Here is a 20,779-nt window from a genome sequence, read left to right on the forward strand (position 1 = left end):
GTCTCATCAAGGAATGATAGCTAAGAAGATCTTCTATTAGGTGCTGGACTTCTTTCCAGTACATCTAAATTCTGTCCTGGTTCAACTTCTGAATGTTGAATAGACTGCAACACTGGGAAACAGTTTTAGTAGAGCCTCGTCTTGCAGTAGTGTGGGGGGAAAGGGGTTCAAAATTATGGTGCATTGGTGACTTCTGTGAGGAAAGCTTTGAACTGGAGTAATGGAAGGTTGGGCCTTAGGGAAATAGAAGTCCACATGGATTTTAGGGATGCTTTTAAATAGGCATAAGAAATGAAATCTCAGTTCACTCAGTGACTTTTTCTACTTGACTTTGTCTATAATTAGGATTCTGATATAAATAAAATCTTACATATTGTTTGTCAAACTGGATCTCTGTTTTTCAGAAAAATACCTCTGACAGTGCCAGTGATATTATAGCAGGTTCAGATTAATTTTTTTCTGTTGTTAGTCTTTTGGTTTAAGTGTTGAATATGAAACAACACATCAACTTAATTTAGTGTTAGATAGCGATCTGCTAAAGGAAACCAGGTGTAAATCAATTTCAGAGGTTTTTTACACAGGAGGTTGCTCAGTTCTTAATATACTTTAAAACCAATTTTAAAAATACTAGAAGTATAGAGAGACTAAAAATGAAGTTTGAGCACATAAACCAGCAATTGCTTTAGGCAAAATCATAACTAAAAGACACAATTTCTTCCTTTCTTACTGTCAGTCAGTTTGCTGCCACTCTACGCTACTCCAGTGCACCTCCTGCTGGCTTGAGTACTTCTGTAGCCATGTAGTAAATGGATTCAGGAACTAATGCTGGATGAATCTAGATGGGTTATTTTTACTTAGATTAATTCCTTACATGACTTAGCACTTACTTGCACAAATGCTTGTCTTGATGTAATGAAAGAGTGAGAGCAAAAAGCTGGGGCTGAGGAAGATCCGACCTGCTTCCGTTGGCAGTAACACCACTTTATGTGGCTTTAAAGTGCATGTGGAGCTATAAAGCCAAGTTGGAGTTTGGTTTTGCAGCAAGCTGAATTTGACAACTGTGGAGTATCTGAGACAATGAGTTTGACTTGACATTGCCTCTAGTTAAGATCTGTTAAATAATAGTAGTTACAGCTATTGACCTCCTTCTCCCTTTTCTCACCAGGATACATGTAAATCTGTTTACAAGTTTAGCTTTTAGAGCACTTTAAATTCCAGGCATTCTAATGTAAATTTATGCAGAGTACATATCCCTTCACATTAAGAGGGTTGGGGAAACTTTTTCAAATTAATTGAAGAACAGCCATTTAAAAATGGCATTTAAAATAAACAGCCAAACATGGTCATGGGTACTGGCAGATGAATAAAAGTCATTTTAGGCATGCTTTTTGTGTAATTTGTTGCTGCAGCAAATGTGCCAATCTTATTTTTGCCAAGATACTGTGTTGCTGCGTAATTCCCAAGAACTACGTAGTTTCCCTCCATAACATCATTCTTACTATTCAATTTCAAGAATGCAGTAGGATTGTTAAGTGCCCGTAGGAGAGGTAAAGTCTGGAATAGGAGAAAGGAGGAAGAGAAAGCATATGGAGGTTGTTGCTGTCTTGTCATGATTTTTAAGCTTACATTCTCATTTTTTTGTAATGAGAAATTCTGTGTTCCTCAAGCAGTGTTCTGTGTTATAGAGACCTTAAATCCTGACTAAAGAGGCTGCCCCAGTTGGGCTTTGGAGCACTTGATGGAATTCTTTACATGTTATTTCTTCTACTTGGGCTACCACTGCATTCTGTCTCCTTATTTAAGATAGACAGTTTATCAGTTTATTTTTGTGCTCTATTAACATTGTAGCATAATTTGAATGACAGTTCTGTTACAAGAAAAAATGTACAACCCTACTGCAAAACGTCAGTCTAATATGACATAGAAAGAGCGCTTAGGAAGGTAAAAGGAGTTGGGAAATGTAGCTAAAGGTGGAAAGGAATGCAGTCTTTTAAGACTAGAAATGAGATGGAAAGTGGTCGAGTCTGTTTCAGGAGTGACTTGGTAACACTGGGAAAGAAGAAGTCTTTGGTGTGCTCTAGAAGTGAAGGGGAACGAAATGGCATGTTTTAGGTTAAAAAATCCAAGTCCTAGAGGTGTTACTTGCAGAAAAGCTAATGATTTCTGAAGAGTTTTGTTTTTTTTCTTTTAAGTGTAGTATATTCCATTCATTTCATGTCTTGTGGAATCTGCTGAATTATCTTGGATACTGTAGAGTCTAGTATTCTCCTCTGAATGTAGTTGTTTCACTGCAAAACCTCATTCTGGAGCTGTGAACCCTTGTAGGTAATGGGAAGAGCAGCATTCAACAGGGAAGTGGTTGGTTCTGCAGTGGCACCGTTGTGACTTCAGAGTTTTTAGTTGCCCAGTGTTTAACAGTTTCATGTCGTTGGTTCCTGTGTGTCAAAGCTGTAGGTTGTGGGTCCAGTCCTCTTGGATGAATAACATTGTTATTAATTAAATGTCTGCTTTTCTTTAAGTGTTTCTTCCCTTTTTTCCTCTCCTTAAGGACTTGTACCAAAAGGAGTTGAAATTGCAAGACCACCTCCTTTATCTAAAATTTTTTTCTTTTCTTTTTTTTTTTTTTAACTCCTCATATGTCTCCTCAGCTCTATCAGCAGCACTTGAACACTTAAAAGCACTGCATCAGTGGAACACAGTTGTCCACGGTGGAATTTGTAAATGGGAATATGGGTATACGGATGGTGCCTGTGAGAACAGGCAGCATGCTGGTCAGAGGTTTTACTTTCATGTGCTGAATCATTGATGCAGCTCAAATGGGTAGCTGTTTTCAGTCTTCAAATGTTCTTTCTCTCCATACAGGTAAAGCTGTGTTCCTGGCACGAGACAAGCACCATTTGGCAGACCTAAGCCATTTGATCCGTCATGATGCCCCTTACTTATTTCAAAAATACGTTAAAGAGTCCCACGGCAAGGACGTACGTGTCATCGTAGTAGGAGGCCGTGTGGTGGGCACCATGCTCCGCTGCTCAACAGATGGGAGGATGCAGAGTAACTGCTCACTTGGTAGGAAAAACATTGCTCATGGTTTTGGTCAGAATTTTTCAATCCAGCCGAAAAATCACAAAGCCAACTGAAATAAGCTGCAGGTTTTATTTTGTATTAATTGTGTTTACTGCCGGGGGCTTACAGAGGGAACACAAGAGTAGGGATTAAGTAAGATGCATGTTGAGCAGACACAGAAGGAGAGACATTCTCTGCCCACAGTGTTAGATGGACAGGATGGATGAAAAGCAGGGGAAAGTTCTAGAACACAAATGGAGCAACTGATCTGGTAGTGGCAGTTTCATGCTAATGCCATGTTATTTCTTCCATCCTGTTGAGAGGAACAGAAAAAGAAGAAAGAAAAAAAGGGATACTTAAGGGAGGTAGAGGGGACAGTTGGCAAGAGGGTAAAACAGAATGTTAAGAGAGGAAACTGTTGAAGGCAATAAACAGTTGTATTGCATTGTGCATCTTCTGTGCTGCCTTAAGTCTTCCCCCCTGCAACCTCTTCCCCCCAAAGACCGTGTGTGGAAGGAAGAGGAGGTTACTGCATTGATTGTTGCATACTCAGAACTGAGACTGCATAGCTTTGGATGTTGGACACAGGGTTTATGCGGGTAAAAGGAGGAAGGAGGGTTGAGGTTACCTGACTTGAACTGTACTGAACCTGAACAGGGATGGGATAAAATATGTTCACGTGTAGTACAGTTTTGGTCAGTCAAAATGCCTGAGAGGTTTTAGTTACTACTTGATGCTGCGGAAATGTAGCCTGAAAGATTTCTCTGCTAAATATTTTTTCTGTTTGTTATTGTTTGGGTATTTTTTAAACTTAAGTATTGTGATAGATGAGGTCTGAGTCGGTTAATACTTAGGTGATGGGCTTTGTTAACTGGACCAGCTAAGGTTCAGACACAAATGATCCCTAATTATTGCTTTAAAGGCAATAACCTGTGATAAGAAGTTGAGAGGGGACACTATGAGCAGATGATATCTTAACCCCCACCCCCCAATTATATTTGTTAGAACTGTAGTCTTATTAAGAGCTCGTGACAACTTACAACTGTGCAGGGAAAGCCTCTACCTTAGGAAGAACAAGGGTGATTTATTAGTTCATTTTTTTTAATATCCTGGGATCATAAAAATGGGTGATACTTTTTCTGGACTGAAAAGTCATCACTTAGCTGCCTTTTAAACAAGTCATAATCTTGACCTGCCAAAGGCAGGTCAGAATATTTTGAAATCGTCCTGTGGCTTCAAGTTCATTAGTAGTCACTGTGGAAAAGGAGGTTGATTTCTGAGTCATCGGCAGTCTGCTTGCAGGCTCACTTTAGTGCTTCCCAACAGAAAAATGCTGACCAGTTGAGAAGGATGTCAGTCACCCATGACCAGAGTACAGACAGCAAGTTTTTTTCGCTTTTTCCAGGTGGTGTAGGAATGATGTGCTCACTGAGTGAACAAGGCAAGCAGTTGGCAGTCCAAGTGTCAAACATCCTGGGGATGGATGTGTGCGGCATTGACCTGCTGATGAAGGACGACGGTTCATTCTACGTCTGCGAGGCCAATGCAAATGTAGGTTTCATTGCCTTTGACAAGGCTTGTAATTTAGATGTAGCTGGTATCATAGCGGACTATGCCGCTTCTCTGCTCACCCCCGGCCGCTTGACGCGGCGCATGTCCTTGCTCTCCGTGGTGTCCACGGCAAGCGAGACTAGCGAGCCAGAGCTGGGCCCTCCAGCTAGTGCCGCTGTCGACAATATGAGTGCTAGCTCCAGCTCTGTCGACAGCGACCCTGAGACCACGGAGAGAGAGTTGCTCACCAAGCTCCCGGGGGCTCTTTTCAACATGAACCAGCTATTAGCCAATGAGATTAAACTCCTGGTGGAGTGATGCCACGTGTAAATAGATGACCAACAGAACTCTCTCTTGTAAATTTTTTTTTTTAAGCCAACTTGCAATGCTGTTTATCAGAGACGCTCAGAGGAAATGAGGAAAGGGGGTGGGTGTGTCAGTCAAGAGAGCAAGAGTAAAAGGCACACGTGCTGTGATTGCTGTCCCTGCTTTTTTGCAGAACATTAAATTGTCTTCATTCTTCAGCAACAGCTTTACAATAAAGATGTTCAGTTCATAACCAGGCAGCAGTTTTATTTGGATGCTGCTTTGGTCCCAAGATATATTACAGTTCATGTGTCTTCACAGGCAGGCATTGAAGCATGATTCACACTTGAAGATTTCAGAAAGTTGTCTGGCAGCTCTCTAGAAACTTCTGTGAATTACTGCACCAGTTAAGTCTCTTCTACCTCTGTAAGGCTTGATCCTGTAAATTGCTGAGTGCCTCAAATTCTTTATGTGAGTTGAAGGTGTTAAATACCAAGTATTTCAAAATTCCTGGACACCTACTGTTCCTACTCTTTTAGGTGGGAGCTGTAAGTTCAGGATCCTTTTAAAAAAGTCATCACTTTCTGACCTTGCAGGATACGGCCTTTCAAATGATGAGGCTGAGAGAAGTGTCAGTTGACTTAACAAGAATTTTCTGTAAAAATCTGTAACTTGTACCATCTTGGTATTAAGTGGCAGCTTTGTGTCTAAATTTCTTTATAAAGCTTTTGAAGGAGGATATTAGTACTTTGTTTTTCTCATTTCAAATCCTGATTTTGGAAGGTATCTAGGAGAATTAGTCATATTCTATTTGTGGGCAGAAATGGCACGTTTAAACTATTTTTTTGCATGGTTGGAGGAGATAAACAGCACTGTAATGTTTGGTATACAAAATGATGTTTAACCCAATGTGAAAATGAATTTACACTAGTTTAAAGCAAACGTGCATCGACTTGTATTTGTTAGTGTTTTAGTCTTTCTGAGAGAGATCTGCAATGTTAATGTTCCTTTTTCTTTAATACATGCTAGTCCAACACTCCCTTCTCTATGCCTGCATCTTTAACAGTGGCCAAAGTGAAAACACCGCAGACTGTTTGTTAAGAAAACACTGAGATATAGCCTGTACATTGTTGGGGGGTTTGTTCGTTTGTTTTTATTTTTCACTTTTTTTCGGAGGGAGGAATGTGTTAAGGTGTGGAGGAGGGAAGAGCTGGTTAAAAGTGATTAGTAGTCCAGAGGAACTTTAGAATAAAGCAGTTCGTACAATACTTACCAGGCTTACTTTTTCCCCACTGAACATAAAAGCTGATGTTAGCAGAAATCCAAAGAGTATAACTGGGGAGAAATACTCAGTTTGTAGCTTTGGGAAAAAAATGTGACAGATTTAAAAAAAAAAAAAAAGAAGAAGAGAGCTCAGCCAGAATTTAAAAAAAAAAAAAAAGAAAAGAAAAAAGTATATAACCTAGGTCCACAAACAATCAACAGATTGATTCTGGACCCTTACATGTGTGTGGTGTGAGTGCACACACTTGTGTGTGTTTGTGTGCGCGTGCATTTGTTTGGCTTGATTTCTTTTGGGGTTTTGGCTGTTTAGCTCCTAATTTTTTTCCAGGCTTCCTGATTTTCCTTAATCCTTCTGGCTGTGCATTTTCTCATTAGCCTTGAGCTGGTTTGGAAAACAAATAGCCAAAACAGATACTGAGCCCATTTTTCAGTCCCTGTCTTCCTCCTCCTTTTCCTCCTCCTTCTCCCGTTTCATTCCCCTCTTATTCTCTGGGTTCATAAAACCCTGGAACTATAGATATATATATATAAAGATAAGCCTCTTTTTTAAAAACATAAAGTAAAACGTTTACAATCGAAAAATAATCTTGTGAAAATAGGTTTTGTTCGGAGGGGGGTTGTGTGTGTGCAATGCTGCTGTTTTCTGGATACTTTAATGGAGCATGTCCCATGTACCCTCTGAGGTTCTGCACTGCCCACCTCTGTGGCCCTTCCTCACCTCTCTGCTGCTCTGCTGTTTTATCTTCACTTGGACCTTAAACACAACTCACGGACACTATGCAGAGAGTCTTCAAGAGGCAATAAACAGAACAGTATTAACCTGCTTTATGGAGGTTTGATCATGCTTCTTTGTACAGTTTTGTTTTTTTATTTTAAAAGGAATGTAATAAAATGGCTTTTTTTTTTGTAGAATTAAATATTATTATTAAAATCAAGTGAAAGGTTGACTGTTGATGTTAAGCAGGAGAGTGGACCAGCTGGTCCAGCAAAAAAAGGATCTTCAGCAGTAAAGGTATTTTCAAATCCTTCCCGAGCCTTCAAGTGCACAGGTTATACATCAAGAATATAAAGGTCTTCAACTTCCATGAAGAGATGCAGAACCACAGAACATGAAAGAAATCTAGTTCTCTAGTCACTGAGCTCTAGTCACTGAGCAGGAAACTGTCTCTTCCAGAAACTTCTTCCTTTGCTTGTTTGTCTAAGGGGAATTTCGGGTGGGGGTGGTTTTTTTTTTTTTGTCTCTTTACTGGTAGGTGCCTGCACTCCTCTAGGGGCTGATAGGGTCAATCCTTCCCTTTCTAACTGGGTCATACACTGAGCACATGTGGAATTACATCAGGGAGTAAACATGTGCTAGTTGGTATAATGCAACCTCTGTGTTTCTATCATAGGAAACATCTTTTAGAGAAAACAGCTGGTAACTGAAGGTTCTGGATTGCATTTTTTGAGTCTCCTTAATGCTTTGTGGCTCACAAGAACCTTACATTTCTATCACCTTTTTAGAATGTCCAGGTTACACCTCACAGTTGTAAAATTTATGAAGTAAACATAAGATTTTTTGAAAGACCTCTGGTTGGTGCTTTCATTGCTAGTTTGGATATAAGTCTATGCATAGTGGTCACAGAGGGAGACAGGCTTTGAAACATCCTGTACATTTGTTTGGACACTGGGTGTTGATGCTGCACTTATACCTTTCTTGAGGGTTCATAGGTACAAATGGACACACTTGTCTCATGTATTTACTCCCTACTTACCCATTGCTTCTGAAATAGTGAAATGCATAGAACTGCCAGGGGATGCAAGAGGGGTGTCTTGTTCTTACATAAAGGAAAAAAACACCAACAAATCTAGCCCATGGTAACCAGGCAGTGTTTCCCATTGACGGTGAACTTTACAGATGTCAGCTTTATACGATTTATCTTCTTCAGTTCCATTGCTGAAAATCACATGCTAAACTTTCACAGAGTTGCACTAACACTATCTCCGTATGTGGATTTGGAAGCAGGTGCTGAAAAAATGATCAACACGGTGGTTACAATAGTGCCAATACAGCTGATGGTGATACAACTATTTCTGTGTATTTTAATCTTTGAAAGAGCCAGCTAGAAACTCTTGTTTGCAAGAATAAGTTTCTTAATCTACCTGTGATGAAATTTTGTTCTTTATAACACTGGAGATTTCCTTCTGTTCAATTTACTGTATTTATAATTAATGTCTTGCTTTATAATTAATGCCAATGTATGGATTGTATCTTAAGTCTTGTATTCAATGCTTTAATGTGTTTTATCAAATCTTTTCTTGTAATGTTACAACACCTCATCTGTAAAACAATGTCAATACTTGATGCTTATATTGACTGTTAATGTTTTCATTCTGAGCTGATGGTCACTCTTGAAGCAATTTCTCCACTTCGTGTGCTATCTGTGACGTGGTATACTTACTCAGGAAATAATCTCTGGAACATCTGTGTATGTCAGGCGCAAAGGAGATACTTCTTCAGATGCTGTACTGGACTACAAAATCCAACAAATGAAACCAGTGACTTTTGCTAAATATTTTCTCCCCTTATTGCAAAAATCTGTCAGTTAAATACATAAGGGACCACAAGGGCTTAGAGAGACTTTGAAAGCAGATCAAATGTACAGTATCTTTCTCATGGCTCACTCTTTTTGAGAAGGTTTATGGGCTTTATGGCTGGTGTGAGACACACGACCCACTCCTGTTCTCTCTATGGAATAGTAGGTGCTCGGACAGGTAACTTCTGTTGCTACTGTCTTTTTTAATTTTTAATTTTTTTCACTGTTCTAGGAATTGTTTTAAGCTGTACACTGCAGGATTTATAACCAGGTGTTTGCTGCCTTTTCCTTTGTTTTATTTCTTTAAACCTTTCTTAACAGATGAGGGTGACTTTTGGAGCATTCTGATGGTGGATCTTGGCCTGCTGTTAGAAGTCTCCAGGCCTCTCATGTTTATAATTTGAGTTGAAAAGTTTTTGTTTTGTTTATTCATTTAAAACAATGACACAAATTAGGTGTGTGGATTTTGGGTGGGATTTGTTGTTCCTGTATTTTGTGTGACTTATTCTACCTTTTTTTACAGAAACGTGTTCTAACAGTTCACACTTTGTTACTGTTCTTTGCAAAACTTTTCAGGAGCCAAAAAAGTCAAACAATCCAGAGAAAACCCCTTCTCCCCTTTCCGATGGCAAGAGTGAGAACTTATGAAAAATCCTTGAGAATGTTCCTTCCTAAACTTTTCCCCCCAGTAATGCAAGCGGGTAAAATGGTAAACGCAGCAGTTTGGTGACATCCAAAACCGACCTGTTGTCAGGTAAATTGAGACTTTTCTGCTCTTACTGTAATCTTGATAAATTTGCTAACTTGTCTGCCTTCCTTTCTTCCCATCAGTTCATTTTGGTGAAACTTGTTGAATGATTGCTTTAACCGTGATGTTTAGAGAAAATCCTACTTTTCTTCCTCAGTTCCCCTCCTTATGCTTGTTGACCTTTAAAAAAACTGTCATTGTCCTTTGCTTTACTCAGGTAAGACAGAAGTGAGTCCCCTCATGCGACTGTGTGAGGAATAGCTTTGTAATACATTCATTCCACTTCTTTGTCAGTTCCAGGTAGTTTGCCTTCAATTGTACTATTTTAGCGTAGATTTTTGAAAGGTATGTTGCTTTCCATTTGCCAAATGAACATAAAATATAACTGCATCAATTAGGAGTTGTTAGGTATGAAAAAACTAGTGCTAAGAACGTTAAATCTATTAATATTCAATAGAGCAAGATCCTGTAAAGAGGGCAGATGGGAGAATACATGTGCTGAAGAAAAAGAGTGTTGGGCTGATTATTTCTGTTTGTGGAGGATGGGGGACATATTTTATGTTTTCCTTACTGCTGTATCAAAGCACTTGTACATTTTATCCTTCTCTGGTAACTCAACTCCCTTAATCTCAAACTGTGTGAAAGTGCTGGGTACTTAATATTCTTTTACTTCTTTTAAGGAGGAGAATCTTGTATTTTACTCAGATATAAATATCAGACAATTGGAATACCATTCCAAGTTGAAGAATATGAGCCTACAAACAGGCTTCCAAGTTTCCAAATGCAGTTTTCTATTTCCCATGACATCTGTAAAGAATTAGCACTTGTTTCAGATTATTTTTCTGTGTATGCTAGTAACTCCTCTATACCATAATAAAATAGTCTACTTTTCGTAGTTTCAATTTATATTTTCCTGATACACAGCAAATTTATCAGCAATACCATAAACTGCAGCTTCAAATTAAGGTGGGAGGAAATAATTTTAGAGCCAAATTTTGCTCTCAATTACACTGAGATAAACCTGGAATCACTCTGTGAAAGTCAGTGGAGTGATATCCAATTTCACTGGTATAATTGAGTGTATAATTTGTGTCTTTAATTTTACTTGCAAGATAATTTTACAAACCTGTTATACTTATGTTTCCAATGCTTTTTCCTTTCAGACACACCCACTTCTTGCGTCTCAGCACTGGGCAGGCCTATTCCTTTATTTGTGTATATTTTTGTGCATCAGCTGCTATAGGACACGGGTGTAACACTTTCAGGCATGTGGTTGGGTGTCTTTTTGGGGTTTGTAATAATGTCTAAAAATAAGAATTTCTTTTCCTCAAACTTATTAATGAATTCATGTTGGATCATGGTTTTGCATCTCTAACCTGATTTTAGATACATACAAGTAAAGGCTGTCTTGAAAGAAATACAGTACTAGTTCTTTGCAGTGTCTGCAATTGATCTTTGGTGGGGAGAGTTGATAAAAATGTACTGCATTCTACAAAAATGATTGTTTTTGTATTTAATGTTTCTTGAAATGTGGTTTTACAGATCATGCTCCTTCCTCTTTATGAAATGGCTTTCAAAGCCTTGTATTGATCTTGGTTGTGCCCAGTGCTTTGCCTAGTGTATGGGGAGATGTTGTAGAACTTGAATAGGCCATGACATCTTAGACAAAGGATGATGATTATATGCATGCTGAACACGAACTTCTTCTATATGCCCTTCTGCTGCAACAGAATAATAAAACTGGTAGGTGGCAGCAGCAGCAGCAGCAGAAGAAGAAACTCATGACTGGGACCTGAGAAACCTCCAGTACGGGGAGAAATGGATTGCAAAATACTAACTGGAGTAAGGGGAATGGAGGAGAAAGGCATAGTCCCTGAACTGTCCCTCTGAATGGTGAGTTTAATTTACAGAATTCTAACCATCACACAGACTGCCTGTAGTACAGTAGGCACACTGACCTATCTGATTTGGTGTTTGGTTACCTGATGTCCTAATTCTCATTTTTGATTCAACCTTCCAGTTTTCCATCTGCCTCCGTAAGGCATAGTATGTGTCTTAAAAAATTAAACTTCACCAAAATTGCCACACCTTCAGAGTATTGAAAAATAAGGCTGGAAGGAATTTATCTAACCCATCCATTCTCTGCCCCACAGGAAGATTAATTATAGTTGTCCCATTGGTGAAATGCTAGTTTTAACCTAGTTTAAAAACCAAGGAATAAATGAGGAGGCTTCCACCATCTTTACCTGTGGAACTTTATTTCATGAAGGTGAAAATATCTTTACTGTCAGCCAGTGATCAACCTCATAGGCTGAGAGCTTATCTACTTTTTTTGCTACTTAGAGAGCACCATATAGATGACATGACAGAAGTGTTAGAAGCACCATAATAGTAAAGAACAGTGTTCTTTATGGAGACTTCCTATATCTCAAGGCAGGAAAAAAAGGTTCAAATCACCAACAATTAAAATTCCTTTTGAAAGTGGGAAATACAAAATATATATAATGTTTCTGACTTGGTAACAGCTGGTGGTTTCAACCACCTCTTCAGTTACTAGCTAGACCCATGACTCTAAAATATCTTTGATTACACTTCCCTATCAGAAAAACCATTTTAAGCATGCACCCCAATATATATTTTTTAGAAGTTATATTCATGGATTGCTACATACATTATAAAACTTACATAAAAACAAGAAATTAAAACAGGGTGAGTTAGAGATTAAAGGAACACTATTTAAAACAATTACTTAGCTGTATTTATTAATGGTGAAAAAATATTTTCGCTCTGTAGCCTTATGGATTGTCTTGTGTCCCTCCCTGGGGAACGTGCACTCCCATTTATGGACCACTGATCTAGACATCATAAAATACTTATTGTTGCAGATGTCATTAATATGTTCCACCATAACAGTACCTTCATTTTAAGTAAGTCTCCTGCCAGAGATTAAAATGCTGACCTTTATTAGGAGGACTTCTCTTCCTGAAAAGAAAGTAAAAGAGGAGAGAACAGCAAGATATGGAAGCACTGATGAACTACCTGGCATAAGAGAAGTTTGAATCTGGGTCAACTGAAAATGCAGAGAAGCATGTCCAAGTGGATTGGGGAAAAAAATTGTGTCCAGAATATGCAGAATACAGCAGTAACTTCTGTACTTTCATAAATGTTTCTTAATTGACTGACAGCTGAGTATTAGTTGATAAATTCAGAGTTCTGTTTCCTGTTGTTACATGGAGTAGTCACACTAAAATCAGGAACAGTGCTTATATGCAGGAACTAAACTGGATCTGAATTTTGATAGCCAGGCAACTAAATACTCTACAGTGCACATCAGGCACCACTCAGGACTATGGACAACTGATACGCTTTTCTCATTAGCTTCTCAGTTATCATACAGCCTTTGAAAGTATTATGTGGACCACAGGCTGGAAATCCCAGAACTAAATTACTGCAGAGGGAAAGGAGATGCATGTGCAAAGTGGAAAATATTTTGAATGGAGAATTGATTAGATCCTTGTTATGTATGATGAGCAAAGTCTGTATGTGAGAAGAAGCTCATAGGAAAGGGTTTAAAATTCAGTCAGGCTTGAGAAGTGAAGAGAAAGTAATTTCTGGTAGTAGAGGCAAAGGAGTCTGAAGCCTGTGTCAGTCTGTCATTGGAATAGAGATGAGGCAGGGAAACAGTTTTTGCTGATACTGGAGCATTCTCAGCTGCTTTTGTAAGGAGGAATCTCACCAGAATTTCTGTATATAATATATGCTAAGCATACTAACCTTTGGGATCTGGATTTCAAGAAGGAAGGCTGAAAGTGTTGATAGGGAAACTAACTGTAGTGCTTGCCTACTTGAACGGATAGTCATGTGAATTAAAGGTGTTACTGCATTGAGTTTAGATGACAGTAGTATTTGGGAAGAAGGGTGGTCATCTGGCCCTGAATGTGGGCCTATTTGCCCCAATACACCTGTAACCTATTGCTTCTTAGCATATTAAGGGATAGAGGTATATAAATGTATCTAAGTTTTTTTAATGACTAAGGTGACTTAGAGTCAACTGGTCAGGAAAGAATTTATTTTGTTTTTTATAAACAAGGAGGCATTTAGAATACTGTCTTAGATCCCCCACATTTCTGCATGTGGCTGTCAGTACAAAGGGATTTGATTTTTTTTTCATTTAAATATGTGACATAGCAAAGCATGCAGTTTTCTGTATCTTTGATGTGGTAGAGATTTGAAGAATGCAGAATATTTCTACTCTTGTCATAGGCTTGCACGGGCAGGCAAGGGGGTGACACCTGTGTGAAAGAAGGGACTGGGTAGGATCCTCACCCTAACAGAAAGCAAGATGATGGATTAGGCTGACAGAAAAGATAACATTTACATTGCACTCATGCAAGGCATTTTCTAGGTATTTCTGCATCCCTCTTTTGTTCCCTTTAGGAACAGTACAAGTGTTACTAGAATATACAGAGTCTGCATAGTAATATGTCAACATATTAAGCTCTGCCAAGTCTCTGTGTGGGAAGGGCTTATAAAAGATTTATGTGAATTTCTATGTGTCTGCTTTTTTATTTGGAGGTAGTTTGCTGTATGCAGATACGTACAGCACTCTTTCTTAGGGTAATAGATATTTTTTGTTTGTTTGCAGGGAGAGGAGTGTGCTTGGGGAGTTAAATATGCCATTCTGTTATCCATTTCTATAGGAAGCAGAATGGTTGAGGGAGAGCAGTTAATATGCATAGGAACTACACAACTAGTTATATCCCAAGTCTGGTGTCAGTCAAGTAGTCATTGATGTTGCTGGGGAGAAGGCTTTTTGGTTTATCTTCTAATAAGAGCAGACAAAGAAGCATCTGAGAAAGAACTTTGAAAGTGTTGCATACATTGAATTGCATCTTTATCTTTTGTTGCCATTTCTTTTGGCTTTCAGAACTCCTCGATGTGCTTCTGTATGCATCACTTACCAAGAAAGTATTGGCTTCTGAAATGTCAGTGGTGCATAGGGCTAAGACTGATTTAACAGGGTGTGGAATATAGGTGTGGAGTGCTCTCTAAGAACAGTCAGCTGTGCTAATCTTGGCCTTGTCTGGATGGGGACAGAGTAGAAGTCTAACATAGATTTTGCTGAGCTTTATGGTTTTTTTGTGATACACAAGTAGTATGTCAATAGTGACAAGTGTTTGTCAATAGTGTCTTCTGTATCTGTAGACAGTGCAGTTGCTTTTGATCAACAATGAATTTTTAAATTTCCCTCATCATGTAATGCTTTTCATTTTCCCAAGTACATGTACTGTGTTATATTAATCTGAGGTTTAATGTAATATGATATAGATACAGTTTTCCAGCTCAGGTCTGAATTTTTTTCTTAGACAAATTGCAATATGATTGAGATTTTTCATACATGAATGGAAAAGAAATTAAGTTTTATTAGAGGTCATTGGATTTTTTTCAATAAAGTGTTCTAATTGGAAAAACTAATTTCACAGAATCACAGAATCAGTTAGGTTAGGAAAGACCTCTGAAATTGAGTCCCAACCTTTGAATGAACACCAGCATGTCAACTAGACCATGGCACTAAGTACCACATCCAGTCTTCTCTGTCATGGTGACTCCACCACCTCCCTGGGCAGCTCATTCCCATGCTTGACAACCCTTTCTGTGAAGAAATTCCTCCTGATGTCCAATCTGAACAAAATGCATTGTTGTAATAAATAAAATTAAATAATAAATAAATAAATACATAAATAAAATTTTTCACATTTATGAATTTTCAGGCATATATACTGATTTCCAGAATTTATTGGGACAATCCTGCTTGTACAAATTAGCCTTTGTTGTTAGAGAGGGAGGAAAAGTCCATACTATATTAACCAGTAACCCAAAGCTACCTCTTTGGGCAGCCATGCATTTTTTTGATGCAGATTTCCTGGAAGCAGTGGTACTACTGGGCTTCCTTGATGCTTAGTTTATTTGTGTCATAAAATACTTACGTTTTGGGGAGAGGAGAACGGGAGAGGTGAAAACTGTACACAGGGTTACATGGACTGAACATGAAGGTACTATGAAGCAGAGAGAGAGGACTAAGCAGTAGCAGCATACACAGGTGTCCTCTTGGTTCTGTCATATCAATGTAGTGGGAGGCCAGGGGTCAAGATGATTGTTTCAGTTGTCTTGATGAGGAATGGGAACATCGCATTGACTGTGCAACTGTATATATTTCACATCTGTAAATATTTCATTTACAAGAAGTCTGATTTGCCCAAGGATGTATGTGCAGGTTCCCTTCCTCACTGCTAATTTGCAAAGCACTGTCTGGCAGTCTTTATTCTCTGGATTTTTTCTGTTCAGTGGTGTTGCTTACTAAGTCTGCAACTTGTATTTTGAGAGTTTCAAGAGGAAACTGGGTCTGCTTGTGTGTATATTTTCCCATGCATCTAACAAATACAAGGCCAGCAGAAACAACACAGATGTTATGGTTACTTTCCCCACCCATCTTTACAACAGTGTATGGGAGGAGTAGTGCAATTGTAATGTGATGTAGGAATACTTGTCCATTCCTGAATGGAAATGTTTGTTTACTGGATGGCAAATACTGAAGCTTTATCAGTGGGAGAACTAGGCAGGAAGAGTCTGCAGTTTGACTTTGCTAAACTTATATACAATTTTTCCTCCACATGAAATATTTCCGCAGGAGTCTAATGCGTGTGAAAGATGCTGGATCACCAGTTGCAGAGATTGAACTCTACCCACTGGAAAGGTAACAGGAACTAGATTTTATCTTTAAGAACACAGCCTTCACTGCATCTCACTCCTTGACCTGGAAAGACCTTTTCCAAGGTCAGAAGAGGAGTTTGGTACCCATGGCTCAGTCCTTGGTGTGTCTGTAATGCAGCTATCAAGGAAGCCAAATAGGTGCTGGGTATAGAGATTTTTTTTTTTTTTATGATGGTTCCTTGAATTTCTGGTGTTCATATTTTGGCGCAAACACTAACTTTTTTAATGGTTTATTTCTCTAGGTTTTTCTGCAGCAACAGGAGGTCGTCTTTTGCCTCTTGTGGGGACATTTAGCCTTTTGATAATGCCTCCATCACAATGAAGGGAAGAAAGGATGGACCAGCAATGATGTGGAATGGAGTGATGTCCACACATGGCGTTAACAGTCATTATGATCCCTGTCCTAATAACATGGAGAACTGAATAAAGAGTTTAATTGTAGCTCATGAGAGTGTGAGTTCTTTTTGGTATCTTTTGCACTACCTCCCCTTTCTGAAGTGCTGGCTAACTTCAGAAATCTATTCATCTTGTATCAAAGCTACAACTAAGCCAGAAAAGTAAAACTTGTTGGATATTTTTCATTATATTAACCTTTTTTATCCTCCAGGAATTTAGTTTGTAAGAGTTCTAAAATACTTTATATTGACATGAATAATCTTCCCAAATGCCTTGGAAACTTTAGCATCAGGCCTTTGATGTTATGTTATGACTTCACCTGAGTCACTGAGAATATAAGTCTTATGAGTTTTAAAAGTAAAATCATACCATACTGATCATACTATACTGAAAGCTTTGATGACTGCTAGAGAAAAACAGAGCTGCAGCTCAGTTAATCTGCCAGAGATTTTGAAGTGGATTTTGAAGCCACAGTGGCAGGGCTTGTTGTAGACATCGTTGTGTAAATTCTTACTATCTGTTGTTTCTGAAGAGAGCTAATCTTTCAAACCACAGGTTATAGATCGTGCACATGGCTCTCTTGGTTTGTTGTTAGTGAAGCACTGTAAAGAATTAGATATATACTGATAGCCTTTCTACAATGTGCCTACTTGGAATTGTGAATTAAAAAAGGGAATCAAGATACTGAGTTGGTACATTATCAGTAAATACCTCTTGTTCTGACATTCTTCCTCTTCATTTCATGGATATTCATTTCATATAAATTTTAGTTCCTGTTTTCTGTGTGCTTGTTCTAGTTATTCACATGTGGATGGAAACTAGGAATTTGACTGGTACTTTGTCTGCAGCTATGCCTTTCTTCCAATAGCTGCAGTTCGTGGTTGCTTTTTTTGCAGATCTGTATGTCAAACTGTGCCCCTCGTAGCATGCTCTGTGTTACCTCTGTAAGCAGGTGAAATGGCTGCCACTGCAGACTAGTGGCCATTTTATCTCTTGTGGTTCAGTGCTTGGGAGTGTGCTGATGCATATGCTGATACTTCCATAAATGCTTTTGTGTCATTCTCCTTAATATTTCATGTTACAAAAGTAAAACAGCTGAGAACTTTTCTGAATTCCTTCTGAGTTTCATATATCCCGTTTTGCTAAGATAGTTCCAGACTCTATCTGTATTTCAGTTCTCTTGCTTTATTTGCGGGTGTTCAGCAGTGTTCTCTCTGCTCTGCTGCCTCAAGTTTACAGGTTTGCTCCTCCTGCCTTCATAGTCCAGAACGCCTTTCCTTTTTCTTTTTCTTTTTTTATGTTTCCAGATGCTCCTCCTGGCTTGTCATAGGAAAAGTCCTGCTTTTGTTTCTGCTCTTAACCACTGGCCCTACTTGTTCTTGTCTATGTCCTGAGTGCACACACACATGTAGTAGCTTAAGAATATTTCTTACTCAGTGTCTATTACAGATAACCAGTCTTTGAATTACTCTAAAGGTGTATTTTCCTCTTTTAGGGGGAGAAAGGTTTGGTTACTACACATTTCCTTTTGATATTTCACAGCCTGAAATGTGATAGAAGTTAAATAGAAATTAAAAGAGGTTTATCACTGTGTAGTGTCTTAGAGAGTGAAAGACAGCAAATTGTAATGCGGAGAAGATAGTTCCTCACTGTTGTACTCATTTATCTGTCTTTGGTGAGAGGGATTGATCCTGCAATCCGTCTCTTCGTGTACCTCACTTAAAAGCCCAAGTTCAAGAGCTGGGGTCAAGAATATGTATGTAACATGTAAAGTTTTGGTTTCCTTTGCCTTTCTTTTGTTCCTCTGAATTTGTCCTTTGAATATCAATACTGGATATTGAAAACTAAATAGTAATTGGATATTCATAATACAATATTTTGATATTATTTGTACAGTACAGTGAAAACAGAGTAATAATAGGTCTGTAGTGATAATACTGACCTGTGCTGTGGTGGTTAGGGAAGCCTGGTATAAACAGTTCCTTTTGCACTTCTTAATTGGAATTGTGCTTTTGTGCTGGCTACAGAAATGGAGTACTTGTAAAACTCTGCTTTGCTTAGTGTAATGAGATCTTAGGGTGGGGTATATTTGTACTGAGGCCAGACTGGAAGAGAGGTTGTAATTGTGTTTAGCATTAGATCTGGAAAACCTCTGTAACTTGTCTGGCCTGCATTCCCAGTTGTGCATGATGTAAGCAGACAGCTGTGCTTCAACCACTGTCTTTTATATTTTTCTGGGTCACTTCCCTTATTTTTCGCTTTATCACTTTGGTTGCTTCTCCAGTCCACTCTTTCCCTGACCAAACAACTTGGTTTATCACTGTACATTTACCTCTAGCAGGGTCTGCAAAATCCAGGTATCAGCTTGGAACTGGACATCGCATCACCTGCTCTCATCCCATGTTGTCATCACTGCAATGTTTTCCAGATGTGCTGCTTTGGAGGGCTTCCTCTGCTGTGCTGGTAATGTTGAGAAGGGAGAGTGTGCACTGTGATGACCAGCTCACCTCAAAAACATCAAAGGAGGGATCCATGGGAGACGGGCTGCTGCTGTGTGCTTCTTTCTCCTCCACTGCCCTCCTTAATGTAGCTGTTGGTGCAGAGGCTTTGTCAGCAAAGCACATACTAATGAGTTAAATCCTACTCTGCCTGTGGGCATATGCACTTTATCTTAGGCATGGTCCAGCTGGGGAGAGCAGTGGTCCCTGGGTCTTTCTCACTTCGCAAATGCCTGGTACTGAGATTCAGTCAAACTCCTTGGTCTCTTCTGCATGTTTACCCTGGTCTGCTTTGGATCTACTATCCCAGTTTATGGACGGGAGTAGAGTAATACTTAGGAGCCCCTGGTGGTCCAGTGGTAAAGGCGCCGCGCTATCACCGCGGAGACCCGGGTTCGATTCCCGGTCAGGGCCACTCCCGGGCAGGTGGGGCTCGTTAGCCCTTAAAGGCAACCCACCTACGTCCTAAGGACCTCGCTGCCACCGTCCAAGCTCGCTTGGCCCCGGCAGATGAACCTTAGGATTAAAGGGTGGGCTCAGTTCCGCGCACACTGTGTCTCACCTAAAAAATCCAATGCGCAGGCTGGAAGGTGGAAAGACCTTCCCCGGATCTTCGCTCGCGAAGACTGGCCATTATTATTATAGAGTAATACTGAGCTCCAAAATCATGTTAAATGCAGTTGGAAGAGTTTCTGTCAGAGGTGGAGTTACAACTGCTCCATGTTTTTCTTCAGCATTTTAATTAAAACATTCTGTTTTCTTTCTAAATCTTCCTTCTAGTTTTGTCTGTCTTTTCCTTCCTAGAGAGAGCATATAGCAGTTGCCAGAACTGCCTGTCATATACCTACTTCTTCCCTACAGCCCCCAAGATTCAGGACAAAAACATACAGAGGGATATAGGGATGTTCTTCCAAGAGAAAAGAATGGGTGATGCTTTCCCTCATACCCATCCATGTTCAACAGCCCAGCAGTAACAGTGCTTGTCTGTGTAACAATATGAAATTGTGACAGGAGGAAGCAGGGAAGGAAGGGACAGAATCCCTTACAGCTGCGATGTCACTAATGGACCAGAGGTCATATCTATGGTGGGGGTGAGGCAGGGTGGAGAACTTGGGCTTTTGGAGAAATAAAGAAGCAACCTCCTGCAGTTTTCTAGTCCCTTCTTTCCAGCCTTGTGGGCAGTGCTGAGTTACAGGGAAGAATACCTGCTTAATCTTGTCCATAACGTCCCAGCACACAGCTTTCTGTGCTCCTGTTTGCAAGGTAAGACTGAGGGAAGAAGTACTCTCAAAATCATTCAAAGCGTTCTCTGCAGCTTGAATACTTTTGTGGCTTGGATTGGTGATCTTTCCTCTTAGCCCCGTCTTAGTAATAGCTCATGTATTTTGAAAACAGCTGAACTTGTGAGCAGTGAATGGAAATGAAGAATTGCAGCCCAGTTATGAGACTTTACTCTGGAACAAGCAAGCCCTGAAACGGGAGAGGAGGCCCAGTAGGGGAAGGAAAGAAAGAGTATTTTCAGTATCTAAATTTCCAGATTTTGTTGGGGGTGTGTGTGTAACTTTCTGTTATAACACCAGTGGTTA

The 20,779-nt window shown here is 39.4% G+C and overlaps 1 protein-coding gene across 5 annotated transcripts in view; it reads left to right on the plus strand.

The window, feature by feature from the left end:
- RIMKLB (ribosomal modification protein rimK like family member B) overlaps positions 1 to 16,740 on the plus strand; it is a 51,114-nt gene extending 34,374 nt beyond the window's left edge. For all 5 annotated transcript variants that reach the window (XM_050331488.1, XM_050331490.1, XM_050331489.1 and 2 more), the window contains 4 exons: positions 2,863 to 3,066; positions 4,469 to 11,421; positions 16,217 to 16,282; positions 16,542 to 16,740. In XM_050331488.1, the coding sequence (XP_050187445.1) occupies positions 2,863 to 3,066; positions 4,469 to 4,932 (668 nt within the window). In that variant the 3' untranslated portion in view covers positions 4,933 to 11,421; positions 16,217 to 16,282; positions 16,542 to 16,740. The remainder of the gene's footprint in view (positions 1 to 2,862; positions 3,067 to 4,468; positions 11,422 to 16,216; positions 16,283 to 16,541) is intronic.
- Positions 16,741 to 20,779: the final 4,039 nt, after the last annotated feature.

This window comes from Myiozetetes cayanensis, unplaced genomic scaffold, assembly GCF_022539395.1.
Source record: "Myiozetetes cayanensis isolate MyiCay16 unplaced genomic scaffold, myiCay2020 scf5-8, whole genome shotgun sequence".
NCBI lineage: Eukaryota > Metazoa > Chordata > Aves > Passeriformes > Tyrannidae > Myiozetetes > Myiozetetes cayanensis.